The sequence below is a fragment of the Microcaecilia unicolor genome, unplaced genomic scaffold (assembly GCF_901765095.1).
Source record: "Microcaecilia unicolor unplaced genomic scaffold, aMicUni1.1, whole genome shotgun sequence".
Lineage (NCBI taxonomy): Eukaryota > Metazoa > Chordata > Amphibia > Gymnophiona > Siphonopidae > Microcaecilia > Microcaecilia unicolor.
In genome coordinates this window covers 19118-35488 of record NW_021963105.1, presented here as the reverse complement: position 1 = coordinate 35488, position 16371 = coordinate 19118, and the positions used below count along the sequence as shown (strand labels likewise).

The 16371-nt window shown below is 47.8% G+C and overlaps 1 protein-coding gene across 1 annotated transcript in view; it reads right to left on the bottom strand.

Moving 5' to 3' along the window:
• LOC115458938 (antileukoproteinase-like) overlaps window positions 1-13309 on the bottom strand; it is a 41505-nt gene extending 28196 nt beyond the window's left edge. The window contains exons 1-2 of the mRNA XM_030188797.1: window positions 13183-13309; window positions 741-881 (exon numbers count right to left, since the gene is read on the bottom strand). Of these exons, the coding sequence (XP_030044657.1) occupies window positions 741-881; window positions 13183-13264 (223 nt within the window). The 5' untranslated portion in view covers window positions 13265-13309. The remainder of the gene's footprint in view (window positions 1-740; window positions 882-13182) is intronic.
• Window positions 13310-16371: the final 3062 nt, after the last annotated feature.

Here is a 16371-nt window from a genome sequence, read left to right as displayed (position 1 = left end):
GTCATCTGGTCATTTGGGGCACCTCTTGTGTGGAGTAGAGGAGTAGCCTAGTGGTTAGTGCAGCAGACTTTGATCCTGGGGAAGTGGGTTCAATTCCCATTGCAGCTATTCATTATAAAAACAGGTGTAGCTCAAAACATCTAAGTTTTAGTCCTGGACGTTTTTGTTTTGTTCCATTATGGCTGAAAAACGTCTAAGCCTTAGGAACACCCAAGTCCCGCCTTCAACACGCCCATGGCACGCCCCCTTGAGATTTAGACATCCTTCTGATGGACTTCAGAGAAAAACGTCTAAAAAGAGGTTTCGAAAATACTGATTTGGACGTTTTTGTGAGATAAACATCCAAATGCAGACATATCACTTTTTGGACATTTTTCTCTTTTGAAAATGAGCCTGTGAGTCGCTCGTCTTCATAATGGCCTTGTATGTAAGACCCATCATCAGTTCTTACGTTTTCTGTCAGTAAATCAACTTAATTTTAGGAAAATATTCAATTCTTCACTTTACTTTCCAACTGCCATTGTCACTTCAACTTGCTGTTGGCTATTACTATTTGATGTTTCGTAAGAGTTTAAAAATGTGGTTATTCAGCAGGAATATTTTATTTGATAACTGAATGTATTAGTCTATACATTGTAATTCCTGGATTTTTGTTGTTATGCAGAATCTTGGATGTTGTAATCCATATAAAACTGCATAGGTGATTGCAATATAGAAGCTATGTATAACATATGACATACCTGGGTCTTTGCATATATTTACACAGATGTCTCGACAACACTTTTTCTTCTGTGGACAGTCAATATCACAATTACATTCAGGTTTTGCATTTGGGTCTGTGCACATCCTCATAGATGTTGGTGGACAAGAACCATCTTTTTCTGCAACAGAAGTGATTTATTGAATAACTAGGAAAAAAGGCCCGTTTCTGAAACCAATGAAATGGGCGCTAGCAAGGTTTTCCTCGGAATGTGTATGTTTGAGAGAGTGACTGTGTGAGAGAGAGAGAGTGAATGTGCGAGTGTGTGTGTGTGACAGAGAGAGAGTGAGTCTGGGTGCGAGTGCGTATGTGAGAGTGTGTGTGTGAGAATGAGAGTGTGTGCGAGTGCGTATGTGAGACACAGTGAGTGTGAGAGAGAGAAAGTGTGTTTCACACAGATGCAATATGTGTGAGAGAGAAAGTGTATGAGACCGAGAGAGTGTGTGAGAGTGACTGTGTGACACATAGAGAGTGAATGTACAGTGTGAGACATAGAGTGTGTGAGAGACAGTGTGTGAGAGTGAGCGAGAGAAAGACACTGACTGTGAGAGAGAGTGTGTGTGTGTGTATGACAGAGATACCTCCCCCTCCCTCTCTGGTCTCAGGACCCCCCCTCCCTCTCAGGTCTCAGGACCCCCTCCCTCTCTGGTCTCAGGGCCCCCTTCCCCGACCCCCTCCCCCTTTCAGGTCTCAGGATCCCCTCCCCTCTGATCTCAGGATCCCCTCCCCCCTCTGCGTGGTTGGCAGAACCGTGTGAGTGTGTGTGTGTGTGGCAGAGAGAGAGTGAGACTGGGTGCGAGTGGGTCTGTGAGAGAGAGAGTGTGATTCTCCTCTCTCCCCTGCCCTCCCCTGCATCCATGTCCAGCAACTGTCCTCTCTCCCCTGCCTTCCCCTGCATCCATGTCCAGCAACTGTCCTCTGTCCCCTGCCCTCCCCTGCATCCATGTCCAGCAACTTTCCTCTCTCCCCTGCCCTCCTCTCCATCCATTCATGTCCAGCAACTCTCCTCTCTCACCTGCCGTCCTCTGCATCCATGTAAGCAAGTCTCCTCTCTCCCCTGCCCTTCCCTCCATCCATTCATGTCCAGCAACTGTCCTCTCTCCCCTGCCCTCTTCCCCCATCCATGTGCAGCAATTCTCCTCTCTCCCCTGCCCTCCCCTCCATGTCTAGCGATTTCTCCTGTCTCCCCTCCCTCCCATCCATGTCCACCGATTCTCCTCTGCCTTCCCCCCCCCCCGCCCGCCCTCTTCTCCCTCAACAGCCCTCCTTGGCTTCCTTCCGCCCAGCCATAGCTTAAAACTCATTTTACTAACCTGACTGAAGTTGTGACTGCAAAAGAAGCAGAACACAGCCGGCTCGGCTTCAGCTTTCCCCTTCTCTCTCAGTGTCCCACCCTTGCGTAAACAGGAAATGAGGGTGGGACCACAGCTAGGGGTTGTCTGGCTGCCTGACTGAGTGCGGTGCCACTCCATCTTCGCCGTGCTCAGTCGGGGCACAAGGGCTCACATTTCCAGACATAACAGTAAGTCGAAGCCATGAGCTCGCCAGACAAGACTGAGCTGTCCAACCTGGCTCAGGTTCTACATCAGCAGCAGGCTCAGCTAACCCGCTTGTTCAACGTTCTGCAGGATGTCTGCAACCAGCTACTGCACTCCAGCAACAGGTTGCCGTGGCTCCCCCGGGCCCTAGGGTGGAGGCTTTCGCCGCACGGTTGCAGAACCTCCCCGGTTCAATGGCACCCCTTCAGCATGCCGGGGTTTTCTCAACCAGTGCCAGATCCTGTTCGAGCTGCAACCAGAGGCTTTTCCATCCGATAAAGTAAAGGTGACCTACATCATCTCCCTGCTTTCCGGTGCCGCCCTGGCCTGGGCGTCCCCAATATGGGAGCAGCAGAGTCCGGTCCTGGTGGACCTTGATGATTTTTTGCGGCAGTTCTGGATGGTATTCAACGTGCCTGGCCGGCCTTCTTTTGCCTCTGGGGGGCTACTGTGGATTCAGCAGGGCTCCGGGTCAGTCGGGGCGTATGCTGTCTGGTTCCGTACCTTGGCCACAGAACTCCAGTGGAACCAGGAAGCCCTCTCGGCCATTTTCTGGCAGGGGTTGAACGGCCAAATAAAGGACGAATTGGCTGGTAGAGAGATTCCCGCCACCTTGGATGCTCTCATTGCACTCTGCACCAGGGTTGATATCTGGTTCCAGGAGCGAGTCCAGGAGAGGGATACGCAGCCAGCGGTGCAGAGAACCAGGGGCCCCTTCCGTCGCCCAGAGACGCCTAGGTTCCTCGAAGAGGGTTCGGAAGGAGCCGAAGAGGAACGAATGGTAGTGGGGTGGCATCGCTTGTCCAAGCAGGAGAGGGCCCATCGTCTCAGGAATCGGTTATACCTGTACTGTGGGCAGGCCGGCCATTTCTCGGGCACCTGCCCAAATAAGCCTGGGGCGTCGGGAAACACTACGGCCAGAGCCCCGTGAAGGGAGTGGCTCTGGGTCGGCTGTCATCCCTTCCCGACAACCTGCTCTCTGTTCCCGTCCTGCTCCATGGAGAAGGGGTCCAGATCCAGACGCGGGCCTTGCTGGACTCTGGGGCCAGCGGGAACTTCATTGATGCCGAGTTCCTGTTGCAGTTGGGTGGTTCCACGGTGCCTTGCCAACCAGTTCTCAGGGTCACCTCCGTCCAGGGGGACAGTCTTCCCCGGACTATTACCCAGATCACCTCACCTCTGTTTCTGAAGATGGGGGCATTGCATCAGGAGGAGATCCAGTTCCTGGTACTTCCCCGAGCCATTCACCCGGTGATCCTTGGACTACCCTGGCTCCGACTGCACGTTCCGGTTATCAACTGGTCCACCGGGGACCATCGGGCAACTGGGGTTCCTGGTGTTTTCAGCACTGTCTCCAGCCAGTCAAGGCCCCTATACCTCTCTGCTCAGTCCAAGTTTGGAACCCGCAGGAAGGGTTGCCCGAGCTGCCTAAGGACTATCAAGATTTCCGGGATGTGTTCAGTGCTCGGGCAGCGGACACGCTGCCTCCCCATCGGTCTTTCGACTGTGCCATTGATCTACTGCCGGGAACCAACCCACCCGGGGGGCATCTTTACACCTTGTCCCGTGATGAGTCCCGGGCCATGAGGGACTACATCCAGGAGAATCTCCTCAAGGGGTTCATCCGAGCTTCTACTTCCCTTGCAGGGGCCGGATTCTTCTTTGTTTCAAAGAAAGACGGGTCTCTTCGCCCTTGCATTGACTACCGGGGTTTGAATAAAATTACCATCAAGAACCGGTATCCACTTCCACCTATCCCGGAGTTGTTTGACCGCCTGCAAGGGGCCAAGATCTTCACTAAGTTGGACTTACGCGGGGCCTACAACCTGGTGCGGATCCGGGAGGGAGATGAGTGGAAGACGGCATTTAACACCCATGAAGGACACTTTGAATACCGGGTGATGCCATTCGGCCTCTGCAATGCCCCTGCAGTATTTTAGAACTTTGTACATTTCATATTCCATAACACCAGCTGACGTCACTGGACCCATTATGCCATAAACCCAGAGGAAAAAACAAACCTCACAGCTGATCCTCTTCCCCCCCCCCCCCCCTCCGCACAACTGCCTCGCGCAAATAGTTGACCGACAAAAAAAAGCAGAAAAGGCTCAAGACAGCCTGATGGCTGTGACGCGCTAAACAGCCTCCTTCCACAGTTACCGCTCAGCTGGCCTTCGCGTTCAAATAGGGAACAACAGTGACGGCACTGATGCGCTGAACAGCCTCCCTCCACAGTTACTGCTGTGCTGGCCATTGCACTGAAATAGGGAACAACGGTAAGGAGGGAGGGGACCATCGCTAACTTCACTGTTCCCTGTCTTCAAGTCGGACCGAAGAGGGAGGGGGGCGGGGCCTGCACCTCAGAAGGAAGGAGAGCAAGGGAAGGAGGGGGTCATGGAACTCAGTTCGACACACTTACTCTCTGTCACACTGTATCTCTCTGTCACACACAGTCTCACACACACACACACACTCTTTCACTCCCTGTCTCACTCTCACACACACTCTCTCTCGGACATACACAGTCTGTCTCTCTGTCTCACACACACTCTCACTCACACATACACTCTGTCTCAATGACAGCCCCTGTAGTCCTGCCCACACACTCTCTCACATCAGATGGAAGGAGAGCAAGGGAAGGAAGGGGTCATGGAACTCAGTTCGACACACACACTTTCTGTCACACTGTATCTCTCTGTCACACACACAGTCTCTCTCACACACACACTCTTTCATTCTCTGTGTCTCACTCTCACACACACACTCTCTCTCTGGGGTCTGGAACTCCAAAAAAAAAAGGGGTACTTCACCTCGGACCGAAGGGAGGGGGGCCTGCACCTCGGACGGGAGGGGGGGGCTGCACCTTGGAAAAAAAAAAACAAGAAAAACAGAACGGTTGGTGGACATGGGGAGGAAGTTGCTGCACATGGGGATACGACAGGGCAACTCATTAAATGCAATTAACAAGGAAAACAAATGTCATACTCATGAACAATCTTCCTCATTATACACCCTTCACAATTACTCCATCTCATTATAGCACTTTACTATGAACTGTTTGGTTAACAACAATCAACATATGAATATAAAACCTTGCTAGCGCCCGTTTCATTTCTAACAGAAACGGGCCTTTTTTACTAGTAAGTACATAAGTATTGCCATACTGGGAAACACCAAAGGTCCTTCAAGCCCAGCATCCTGTTTCCAACAGTGGCCAATCCAGGTCACAAATACCTGGCAAGATCCCAAAAATGTACAAAACATTTTATACTGCTTATCCCAGAAATAGTGGATTTTTCCCAAGTCCATTTAGTAGCGGTCTATGGACTTTTCCTTTAGGAAGCCGTCCAAACCTTTTTTAAACTCCGCTAAGCTAACCGCCTTTACCACATTCTCTGGCAACGAATTCCAGAGTTTAATTACACATTGAGTGAAGAAATATTTTCTCCGATTTGTTTTAAATTTACTACATTGTAGCTTCATCGCATGCCCCTAGTCCTAGTATTTTTGGAAAGTGTGAACAGACGCTTCACTTCTACCCATTCAACTCCACTCATTATTTTATAGACCTCTATCATATCTCCCCTCAGCCGCCTTTTCTCCAAGCTGAAGAGCCCTAGCCGCTTTAGCCTTTCCTCATAGGGAAGTCATCCCATCCCCTTTATCATTTTCGTCGCCCTTCTCTGCAGCTTTTCTAATTCCACTATTTCTTTTTTGAGATGCGGCGACCAGAATTGAATACAATATTTGAGGTGCAGTCGCACCATGGAGCAATACAAAGGCATTATAACATCCTTATTTTTGTTTTCCATTCCTTTCCTAATAATACCTAACATTCTATTTGCTTTCTTAGCCATAGCAGCACACTGAGCAGAAGGTTTCAACGTATCATCAACGACGACACCTAGATCCCTTTCTTGGTCCGTAACTCCTAACGTGGAACCTTGCATGACGTAGCTATAATTCGAGTTCCTCTTTCCCACATGCATCACTTTGCACTTGCTCACATTAAACGTCATCAGCCATTTAGACACCCAGTCTCCCAGTCTCGTAAGGTCCTCTTTTAATTTTTCACAATCCTCACGTGATTTAAAGACTTTGAATAACTTTGTGTCATCAGCAAATTTAATTACCTCACTAGTTACTCCCATCTCTAGGTCATTTATAAATATGTTAAAAAGCAGCGGTCCCAGCACAGAGCCCTGGGGAACCCCACTAACTACCCTTCTCCATTGAGAATAATGACCATTTAACCCTACTCTCTGTTTTCTATCTTTTAACCAGTCTTTAATCCACAATCCCACTTCAGGCACAGGCAGCTCCTTGTGACTCTGGGCAAGTCACTTAACCCTCCGTTGCCCCATGTAAGCAGCATTGAGCCTGCCATGAGTGGGAAAGCGCGGGGTACAAGTGTAACAAAAAAAAAATAGAACACTACCTCTTATCCTATGACTTTCCAATTTCCTCTGGAGTCTTTCATGAGGTACTTTGTCAAACGCCTTTTGAAAATCCAGATACACAATATCAACCGGCTTACCTTTATCCACATGTTTGTTCACCCCTTCAAAGAAATGTAGTAGATTGGTGAGGCAAGATTTCCCTTCACTAAATCCATGTTGATTTTGTGTCATTAATCCATGCTTTTGAATATGCTCTGTAATTTTGTTCTTAATAATAGTCTGTACCATTTTGCCCGGCACCGACATCAGACTCACCGGTCTATAATTTCCTGGATCTCCTCTGGAACCTTTTTAAAAAATTGGCGTTACATTGGCCACCCTCCAATCTTCCGGTACCACACTCGATTTTAAGGATAAATTACATATTTCTAACAATAGCTCCGCAAGCTCATTTTTCAGTTCTATCAGTACTCTGGGATTAATACCATCCGGTCCAGGAGATTTGCTACTCTTCAGTTTGTAGAACTGCCCCATTACATCCTCCAGGTTTACAAAGAATTCATTAACTTTCTCCGACTCGTCAGCTTTGAATACCATTTCTGGCACCGGTATCCCACCCAAATCTTCCTCGGTGAACACCGAAGCAAAGAATTCGTTTAATTTCTCCGCTACAACTTTGTCTTCCTTGATTGCTCCTTTTACTCCTCGGTCATCTAGCGATCCAACCGATTCTTTTGCCTGCTTCCTGCTTTTAATATACCTAAAAAAAAAAATTTACTATATGTTTTTGCCTCCAACGCAATCTTTTTTTCGAAGTCCCTCCCTTTTGTCAGTTCCTTCCTTTCTACTACTACTACTACTACTACTACTATTTAGCATTTCTATAGCGCTACAAGGCGTACGCAGCGCTGCACAAACATAGAAGAAAGACAGTCCCTGCTCAAAGAGCTTACAATCTAATAGACAAAAAATAACTTTCTAGATTCCCTTCATTATACTTTGTTTCATGTTACTGCTATCTCAGTTAGACTTATCCCTCTCTGAAAGAGACACAGATCCTCATCTCTGAGACACTCACACCCTCCTCTCTAAGAGACTCACCCTGTGTACTAAATTACAAACTCATCCCTCCATGAGAGAGAGACACATCCTCTTCCTTGAGAGACTCACCCAGTGTACTAAGTTACAGGCTCATCCCTCTCTTAAAGAGACACACATCCTCCTCTCTGAGAGACTCACCCAGTGTACTAAACTCATTCCTCCCTAAGAGAGACACACATCCTCCTCCCTGAGAGACTCACCCAGTGTACTAAACTCATTCCTCCCTAAGAGAGACACACATCTTCCTCCCTGAGAGACTCACTCAGTGTACTAAACTCATTCCTCCCTAAGAGAGACACACATCCTCCTCCCTGAGAGACTCACTCAGTGTACTAAGTTACAAACTCATCTCTCTCTTAAAGAGACACACATCTTCTTCTCTGAGAGACTCACCCAGTGTAGTAAGTTACAAACTCATCTCTCTCTTAAAGAGACACACATCCTCCTCTCTGACAGACTCACTCTGTGTACTAAACTCATCCCTCCCTAAGAGAGACACACATCCTCTTCTTTGAGAGACTCACCCATTGTACTAAGTTACAGGCTTGTCCCTCTTTTAGAGAGACACGCATCTTCCTCTCTGAGAGACTCACCCAGTGTACTAAACTCATTCCTCCCTAAGAGAGACACACATCTTCCTCCCTGAGAGACTCACTCAGTGTACTAAACTCATTCCTCCCTAAGAGAGACACACATCCTCCTCCCTGAGAGACTCACCCAGTGTACTAAACTCATTCCTCCCTAAGAGAGACACACATCTTCCTCCCTGAGAGACTCACTCAGTGTACTAAGTTACAAACTCATCTCTCTCTTAAAGAGACACACATCTTCCTCCCTGAGAGACTCACCCAGTGTACTAAACTCATTCCTCCCTAAGAGAGACACACATCTTCCTCCCTGAGAGACTCACTCAGTGTACTAAGTTACAAACTCATCTCTCTCTTAAAGAGACACACATCTTCCTCCCTGAGAGACTCACCCAGTGTACTAAACTCATTCCTCCCTAAGAGAGACACACATCCTCCTCCCTGAGAGACTCACTCAGTGTACTAAGTTACAAACTCATCTCTCTCTTAAAGAGACACACATCTTCTTCTCTGAGAGACTCACCCAGTGTACTAAGTTACAGGCTCATCCCTCTCTTAAAGAGACACACATCCTCCTCCCTGAGAGACTCACCCAGTGTACTAAACTCATCCCTCCCTAAGAGAGACACACATCCTCTTCTTTGAGAGACTCACCCATGGTACTAAGTTACAGGCTTGTCCCTCTTTTAGAGAGACACGCATCTTCCTCTCTGAGAGACTCACCCAGTGTACTAAACTCATTCCTCCCTAAGAGAGACACACATCTTCCTCCCTGAGAGACTCACTCAGTGTACTAAACTCATTCCTCCCTAAGAGAGACACACATCCTCTTCTTTGAGAGACTCACCCATTGTACTAAGTTACAGGCTTGTCCCTCTTTTAGAGAGACACACATCTTCCTCTCTGAGAGACTCACCCAGTGTACTAAACTCATTCCTCCCTAAGAGAGACACACATCCTCCTCCCTGAGAGACTCACTCAGTGTACTAAGTTACAAACTCATCTCTCTCTTAAAGAGACACACATCCTACTCTCTGACAGACTCACTCTGTGTACTAAACTCATCCCTCCCTGAGAGAGACACACATCCTCCTCTCTGAGAGACTCACCCAGTGTACTAAACTCATTCCTCCCTAAGAGAGACACACATCTTCCTCCCTGAGAGACTCACTCAGTGTACTAAGTTACAAACTCATCTCTCTCTTAAAGAGACACACATCTTCCTCCCTGAGAGACTCACCCAGTGTACTAAACTCATTCCTCCCTAAGAGAGACACGCATCTTCCTCTCTGAGAGACTCACCCAGTGTACTAAACTCATTCCTCCCTAAGGGAGACACACATCCTCCTCCCTGAGAGACTCACTCAGTGTACTAAGTTACAAACTCATCTCTCTCTTAAAGAGACACACATCCTACTCTCTGACAGACTCACTCTGTGTACTAAACTCATTCCTCCCTAAGAGAGACACACATTCTCCTCTCTGAGAGACTCACCCAGTGTACTAAACTCATTCCTCCCTAAGAGAGACACACATCCTCCTCCCTGAGAGACTCACCCAGTGTACTAAACTCATTCCTCCCTAAGAGAGACACACATCCTCCTCACTGAGAGACTCACTCAGTGTACTAAGTTACAACTCATCTCCTCTCGTAAGAGAGACACACATCCTCCTCCCTGAGAGACTCACTCAGTGTACTAAACTCATTCCTCCGTAAGAGAGACACACATCCTCCTCTCTGACAGACTCACTCTGTGTACTAAACTCATCCCTCCCTGAGAGAGACACCCATCCTCTTCTTTGAGAGACTCACCCAGTGTACTAAGTTACAAGGCTCAGTCTCTCGTTTAGAGAGACACACATCCTTCCTCTCTGAGAGACTCACCCAGTGTACTAAACTCATTCCTCCCTAAGAGAGACACACATCTTCCTCTCTGAGAGACTCACCCAGTGTACTAAACTCATTCCTCCCTAAGAGAGACACACATCTTCCTCCCTGAGAGACTCACTCAGTGTACTAAGTTACAAACTCATCTCTCTCTTAAAGGGACACACATCTTCCTCCCTGAGAGACTCACCCAGTGTACTAAACTCATTCCTCCCTAAGAGAGACACACATCTTCCTCCCTGAGAGACTCACTCAGTGTACTAAGTTACAAACTCATCTCTCTCTTAAAGAGACACACATCTTCCTCCCTGAGAGACTCACCCAGTGTACTAAACTCATTCCTCCCTAAGAGAGACACACATCTTCCTCTCTGAGAGACTCACCCAGTGTACTAAGTTACAGGCTCATCCCTCTCTTAAAGAGACACACATTCTCCTCTCTGACAGACTCACTCTGTGTACTAAAGTCATCCCTTCCTGAGAGAGACACCCATCCTCTTCTTTGAGAGACTCACCCAGTGTACTAAACTCATTCCTCCCTAAGAGCGACACACATCTTCCTCCCTGAGAGACTCACCCAGTGTACTAAACTCATTCCTCCCTAAGAGAGACACACATCTTCCTCCCTGAGAGACTCACCCAGTGTACTAAACTCATTCCTCCCTAAGAGAGACACACATCCTCCTCCCTGAGAGACTCACTCAGTGTACTAAGTTACAAACTCATCTCTCTCTTAAAGAGACACACATCTTCTTCTCTGAGAGACTCACCCAGTGTAGTAAGTTACAACTCATCTCTCTCTTAAAGAGACACACATCCTCCTCTCTGACAGACTCACTCTGTGTACTAAACTCATCCCTCCCTAAGAGAGACACACATCCTCTTCTTTGAGAGACTCACCCATTGTACTAAGTTACAGGCTTGTCCCTCTTTTAGAGAGACACGCATCTTCCTCTCTGAGAGACTCACCCAGTGTACTAAACTCATTCCTCCCTAAGAGAGACACACATCTTCCTCCCTGAGAGACTCACTCAGTGTACTAAACTCATTCCTCCCTAAGAGAGACACACATCCTCCTCCCTGAGAGACTCACCCAGTGTACTAAACTCATTCCTCCCTAAGGGAGACACACATCCTCCTCCCTGAGAGACTCACCCAGTGTACTAAACTCATTCCTCCCTAAGAGAGACACACATCTTCCTCCCTGAGAGACTCACTCAGTGTACTAAGTTACAAACTCATCTCTCTCTTAAAGAGACACACATCTTCCTCCCTGAGAGACTCACCCAGTGTACTAAACTCATTCCTCCCTAAGAGAGACACGCATCTTCCTCTCTGAGAGACTCACCCAGTGTACTAAACTCATTCCTCCCTAAGAGAGACACACATCTTCCTCCCTGAGAGACTCACTCAGTGTACTAAGTTACAAACTCATCTCTCTCTTAAAGAGACACACATCTTCCTCCCTGAGAGACTCACCCAGTGTCCTAAACTCATTCCTCCCTAAGAGAGACACGCATCTTCCTCTCTGAGAGACTCACCCAGTGTACTAAACTCATTCCTCCCTAAGAGAGACACACATCTTCCTCCCTGAGAGACTCACTCAGTGTACTAAGTTACAAACTCATCTCTCTCTTAAAGAGACACACATCTTCCTCCCTGAGAGACTCACCCAGTGTACTAAACTCATTCCTCCCTAGAGAGACACGCATCTTCCTCTCTGAGAGACTCACCCAGTGTACTAAACTCATTCCTCCCTAAGAGAGACACACATCTTCCTCCCTGAGAGACTCACTCAGTGTACTAAGTTACAAACTCATCTCTCTCTTAAAGAGACACACATCTTCCTCCCTGAGAGACTCACCCAGTGTACTAAACTCATTCCTCCCTAAGAGAGACACACATCTTCCTCCCTGAGAGACTCACCCAGTGTACTAAACTCATTCCTCCCTAAGAGAGACACACATCTTCCTCCCTGAGAGACTCACTCAGTGTACTAAACTCATTCCTCCCTAGAGAGACACACATCCTCCTCCCTGAGAGACTCACTCAGTGTACTAAACTCATTCCTCCCTAAGAGAGACACACATCTTCCTCCCTGAGAGACTCACTCCAGTGTACTAAGTACAACTCATCTCTCTCTTAAAGAGACACACATCTTCCTCCCTGAGAGACTCACCCAGTGTACTAAACTCATTCCTCCCTAAGAGAGACACGCATCTTCCTCTCTGAGAGACTCACCCAGTGTACTAAACTCATTCCTCCCTAAGAGAGACACACATCCTCCTCCCTGAGAGACTCACTCAGTGTACTAAGTTACAAACTCATCTCTCTCTTAAAGAGACACACATCTTCCTCCCTGAGAGACTCACCCAGTGTACTAAACTCATTCCTCCCTAAGAGAGACACGCATCTTCCTCTCTGAGAGACTCACCCAGTGTACTAAACTCATTCCTCCCTAAGAGAGACACACATCTTCCTCCCTGAGAGACTCACTCAGTGTACTAAGTTACAAACTCATCTCTCTCTTAAAGAGACACACATCTTCCTCCCTGAGAGACTCACCCAGTGTACTAAACTCATTCCTCCCTAAGAGAGACACGCATCTTCCTCTCTGAGAGACTCACCCAGTGTACTAAACTCATTCCTCCCTAAGAGAGACACACATCCTCCTCCCTGAGAGACTCACCCAGTGTACTAAACTCATTCCTCCCTAAAAGAGACACACATCCTCCTCCCTGAGAGACTCACCCAGTGTACTAAACTCATTCCTTCCTAAGAGAGAGACACATCCTCCTCCCTGACAGACTCACTCAGTGTACTGAAACTCATCCGTTCCTGCCTGAGAGTCTCATCCTGCTGTCTGAGATTATTTATTCAGAAATTGTTCCTTGAATTTCTTTTCTTACCTAATTTGCACTGGGCATTTACAAGTGAATACATCCAGGGAGTGAGGAGGACAATGAGAAAGATGCCAGCTCTTGTCTTCATGGTGCTGCTTGGATCTTTACCTGAGTCCCTAGCTCTGACCAGGTGGGGATTTATACTGACACAGGATGGGCAGGAATAGCAGAGGCAGGTTAGTTTAGTATAAAATTATCACATTGCATCTGCTTTCCTTAATCTGTCTCCACCTAACACACAGGACAATGATGTACTGAACTGCTGAGGATCCACCCATACAGGTCCTTTGTTGTGAAATATCATAGTTCTGCAAGCAGGTCAGGAAAAGACAGAGTTGACCACATTTCTTCATTATCCAGCAGGTTTAGCTGTACACTGGGGCTCAAAGATGAAATCTTGACTTGTTCTGTGTAAATTCATCAATAACAACATTTCTTCATAGATCTCCCAATGAACCATCTTTCTTCCTTTCTCTACCCCAGTATTTCTTTACCCCAGGTGCATCACTCTGGTCTTCTTGGCATTAAATTTTAAGTCAAAGAAATTTTACTTGCCAAAACCTTGACCATTCTTCTAACATTTGGAGATCCCTTCTCATGGTTGATAATACGTTGACATGCTCTGCTCAGTGTGTTGCGGCGGCTAAGAAAGCATGCGATAAAGCTACAACGTAGTAAATTTAATACAAATCGGATAAAATTTTAGGGGCTGGACAGCTTCTTAAAGGAAAAGTCCATAGGCCATTATTAAATTGAGTTGGAAAAATCCACTCCTTATTTTTGGGATAAGCATCATAAAATGTATTGAGCTTTTCTGAGATCTTGCCAGGTATTTGTGACCGGGATTGGCCACTGTTGGAAACAGGATACTGGGCTTAATGGACCTTTGGTCTGTCCCAGTGTGGCAATACTTATATACTTATGCATAAGGTGCTTGATGACTTGGGGCAAAATCATTTTACAGATGCCTTTGTATCTGGTTGTAGTACAATGCAGAAACTGGAGAACATAAGAACATAAGCGTAGCCATCTGGGTCAGACCAATGGTCCATCTAACCCAGTATCCTGTTTCCAACAGTGGCCAATCCTGGTCACAAATACCTGGCAGAAATCCAAATTGGGCCAACATTCCATACTACAAATCCAAGTGCAAGCAGTTGCTTCCCATGTGTGTATCAATAGCAGAATTTGGACTTTTCCAACAGGAATTTGTCCAAACTTTTTCAAATTCCAAATAGGATAACCGCTGCTAGGGTTAGGGGTTAGGGTTGGGGTTTAGGGTTAGGGTCAGGGGTTAGGGTTAGGTTAGGTTTAGGGTTAGGGTTAATGGGTTAGGGTGTAGGGTTAGGGTTGGTGTTAGGGGTAGGGTTAGGGTTAGGGTTACAGTTAGGGGTTAGGGTTTAGGGGTGAGGGTTAGGGGTTGGGGTTAGGATTAGTGGTTAGGGTTAGGCTTAGGCTAGGTAGAAGCAAGGTTCAGGACTGAAGCTCTAGTAGCTGACAGACAAACACAGACAGAGAGCACAGCAAGACTGAAGCTTCAGTGACTAACAAACACAGGCAGATAGCAGAGCAATGGCTGAAGCTCCAGTAACTGAGAAACACAGACAGCTAGCAGAGTAATAGCTGAAGCTCCAGTGACTGACAAACACAGGCAGAAAGCAGAGCAAAGGCTGAAGCTCCAGTAACTGAGAAACATAGATAGCAGATTACAGAAGGACTGGAAGTCCACAGACACCACAAGCAGAAGGGCAAGAGCCCAGAGCAAGGTTAAGAAACAAAGACTACAGAAGGACTGGAAGTCCACAAACACCACAAGCAGAAGGGCAAGAGCCCAAAGCAAGGTTAAGAAACAGTGCAACAACACACTGGCTAGCCTGACAACCTTTTGGATCAATGCAAAGGCCCTGAATGCCAGAACACCACTTCCTTATCAAGGTCCTGACTGATGATGTCATGATTACTGGACTCAGGCAGAAAGCATACTGAAGAGCAGAGAGGCTCAACACACACAGGTGCAGTGTAGTAGAGCAATTAGAGCTACACTGGAAGCAACCAGCACATAGAGACAGAACCAAGTCAGGAAGAGCAGACAGAAACCAGCTCAGAAGCTGCCCACTGGAAATAAGGTGAGGCTGAGAGGGGTCACGACCACAATCATGACAGCGGGTTCAGTTGATCTGATCAACGGTTGCTGGTGCTGCAGGGCTGGCCATGTGATGCTGCTGCCAACGCCACTGGTGGAGGGGCACCTGTCCAGGAGAGGCACCACTGATATTGCAGCATAGGGACCAACAGGCTTGGCTCCTGTCCTATTCCTCCAGCCTGCATCCTCTGCCCCTGCTTGCTTGCTTGCATCATCTGCCCCAGCCTTCACTCAGCCTTGATCATCAACTCCGGCCTCTGCTCCTCAGCTCCAGCCTCCATCCAAACTGCATCATCTGCTCCTTCCTCTACTTCTCCGTCCCTCCGTCCTTTGTTCCTACCTGCATCCTCCGTCCTCTGATCCTGCCTACATCATCTGCCCCAGCCTGCATTCAACCTTAATCACCAGCTCCAACCTCTGCTCTTCAGCTCCAGCCTGCATCCAACCTGCATCATCTGCTCCTACCTCTACGTCCTACTCGTCTTCAGCCTCATCTGCTCCAGCCTTCGGTCCTTCTGCTCTAGCCTGTTCCAGTCCCGCTCGTCTTCAGCCTCATCTGCTCCAGCCTTCGGTCCTTCTGCTCCAGCCTGTTCCAGCCCTGCTCATCTTCAGCCTCATCTGCTCCAGCCTTCGATCCTACTGTTCCAGCCTGTTGCAGTCCTGCTCGTCTTCAGTCTCATCTGCTCCAGCCTTTCGGTCCTATTGTTCCAGTCCTACTCGTCTTCTGCCTCATCTGCTCCAGCCTTCGGTCCTACTGTTCCTGTCCTGCTAATCTTCAGCCTCATCTGCTCCAGTCTTTGATCCTACTGTTCTAGCCTATTCCAGTCCTACTAGTCTTCAGCCTCATCTGCTTTAGCCTTTGGTCCTTATGCTCCAGCCTGTTCCAGTCCTGCTCATCTTCAGCCTCATCTGCTCCAACCTTCGATCCTACTGTTCCAGCCTGTTCCAGTCCTGCTCGTCTTTAGCCTCATGTGCTCCAGCCTTTTGGTCCTACTGTTCCAGCCTGTTCCAGTCCTACTCATCTTCAGCTTCATCTGCTCCAGCCTTCGGTC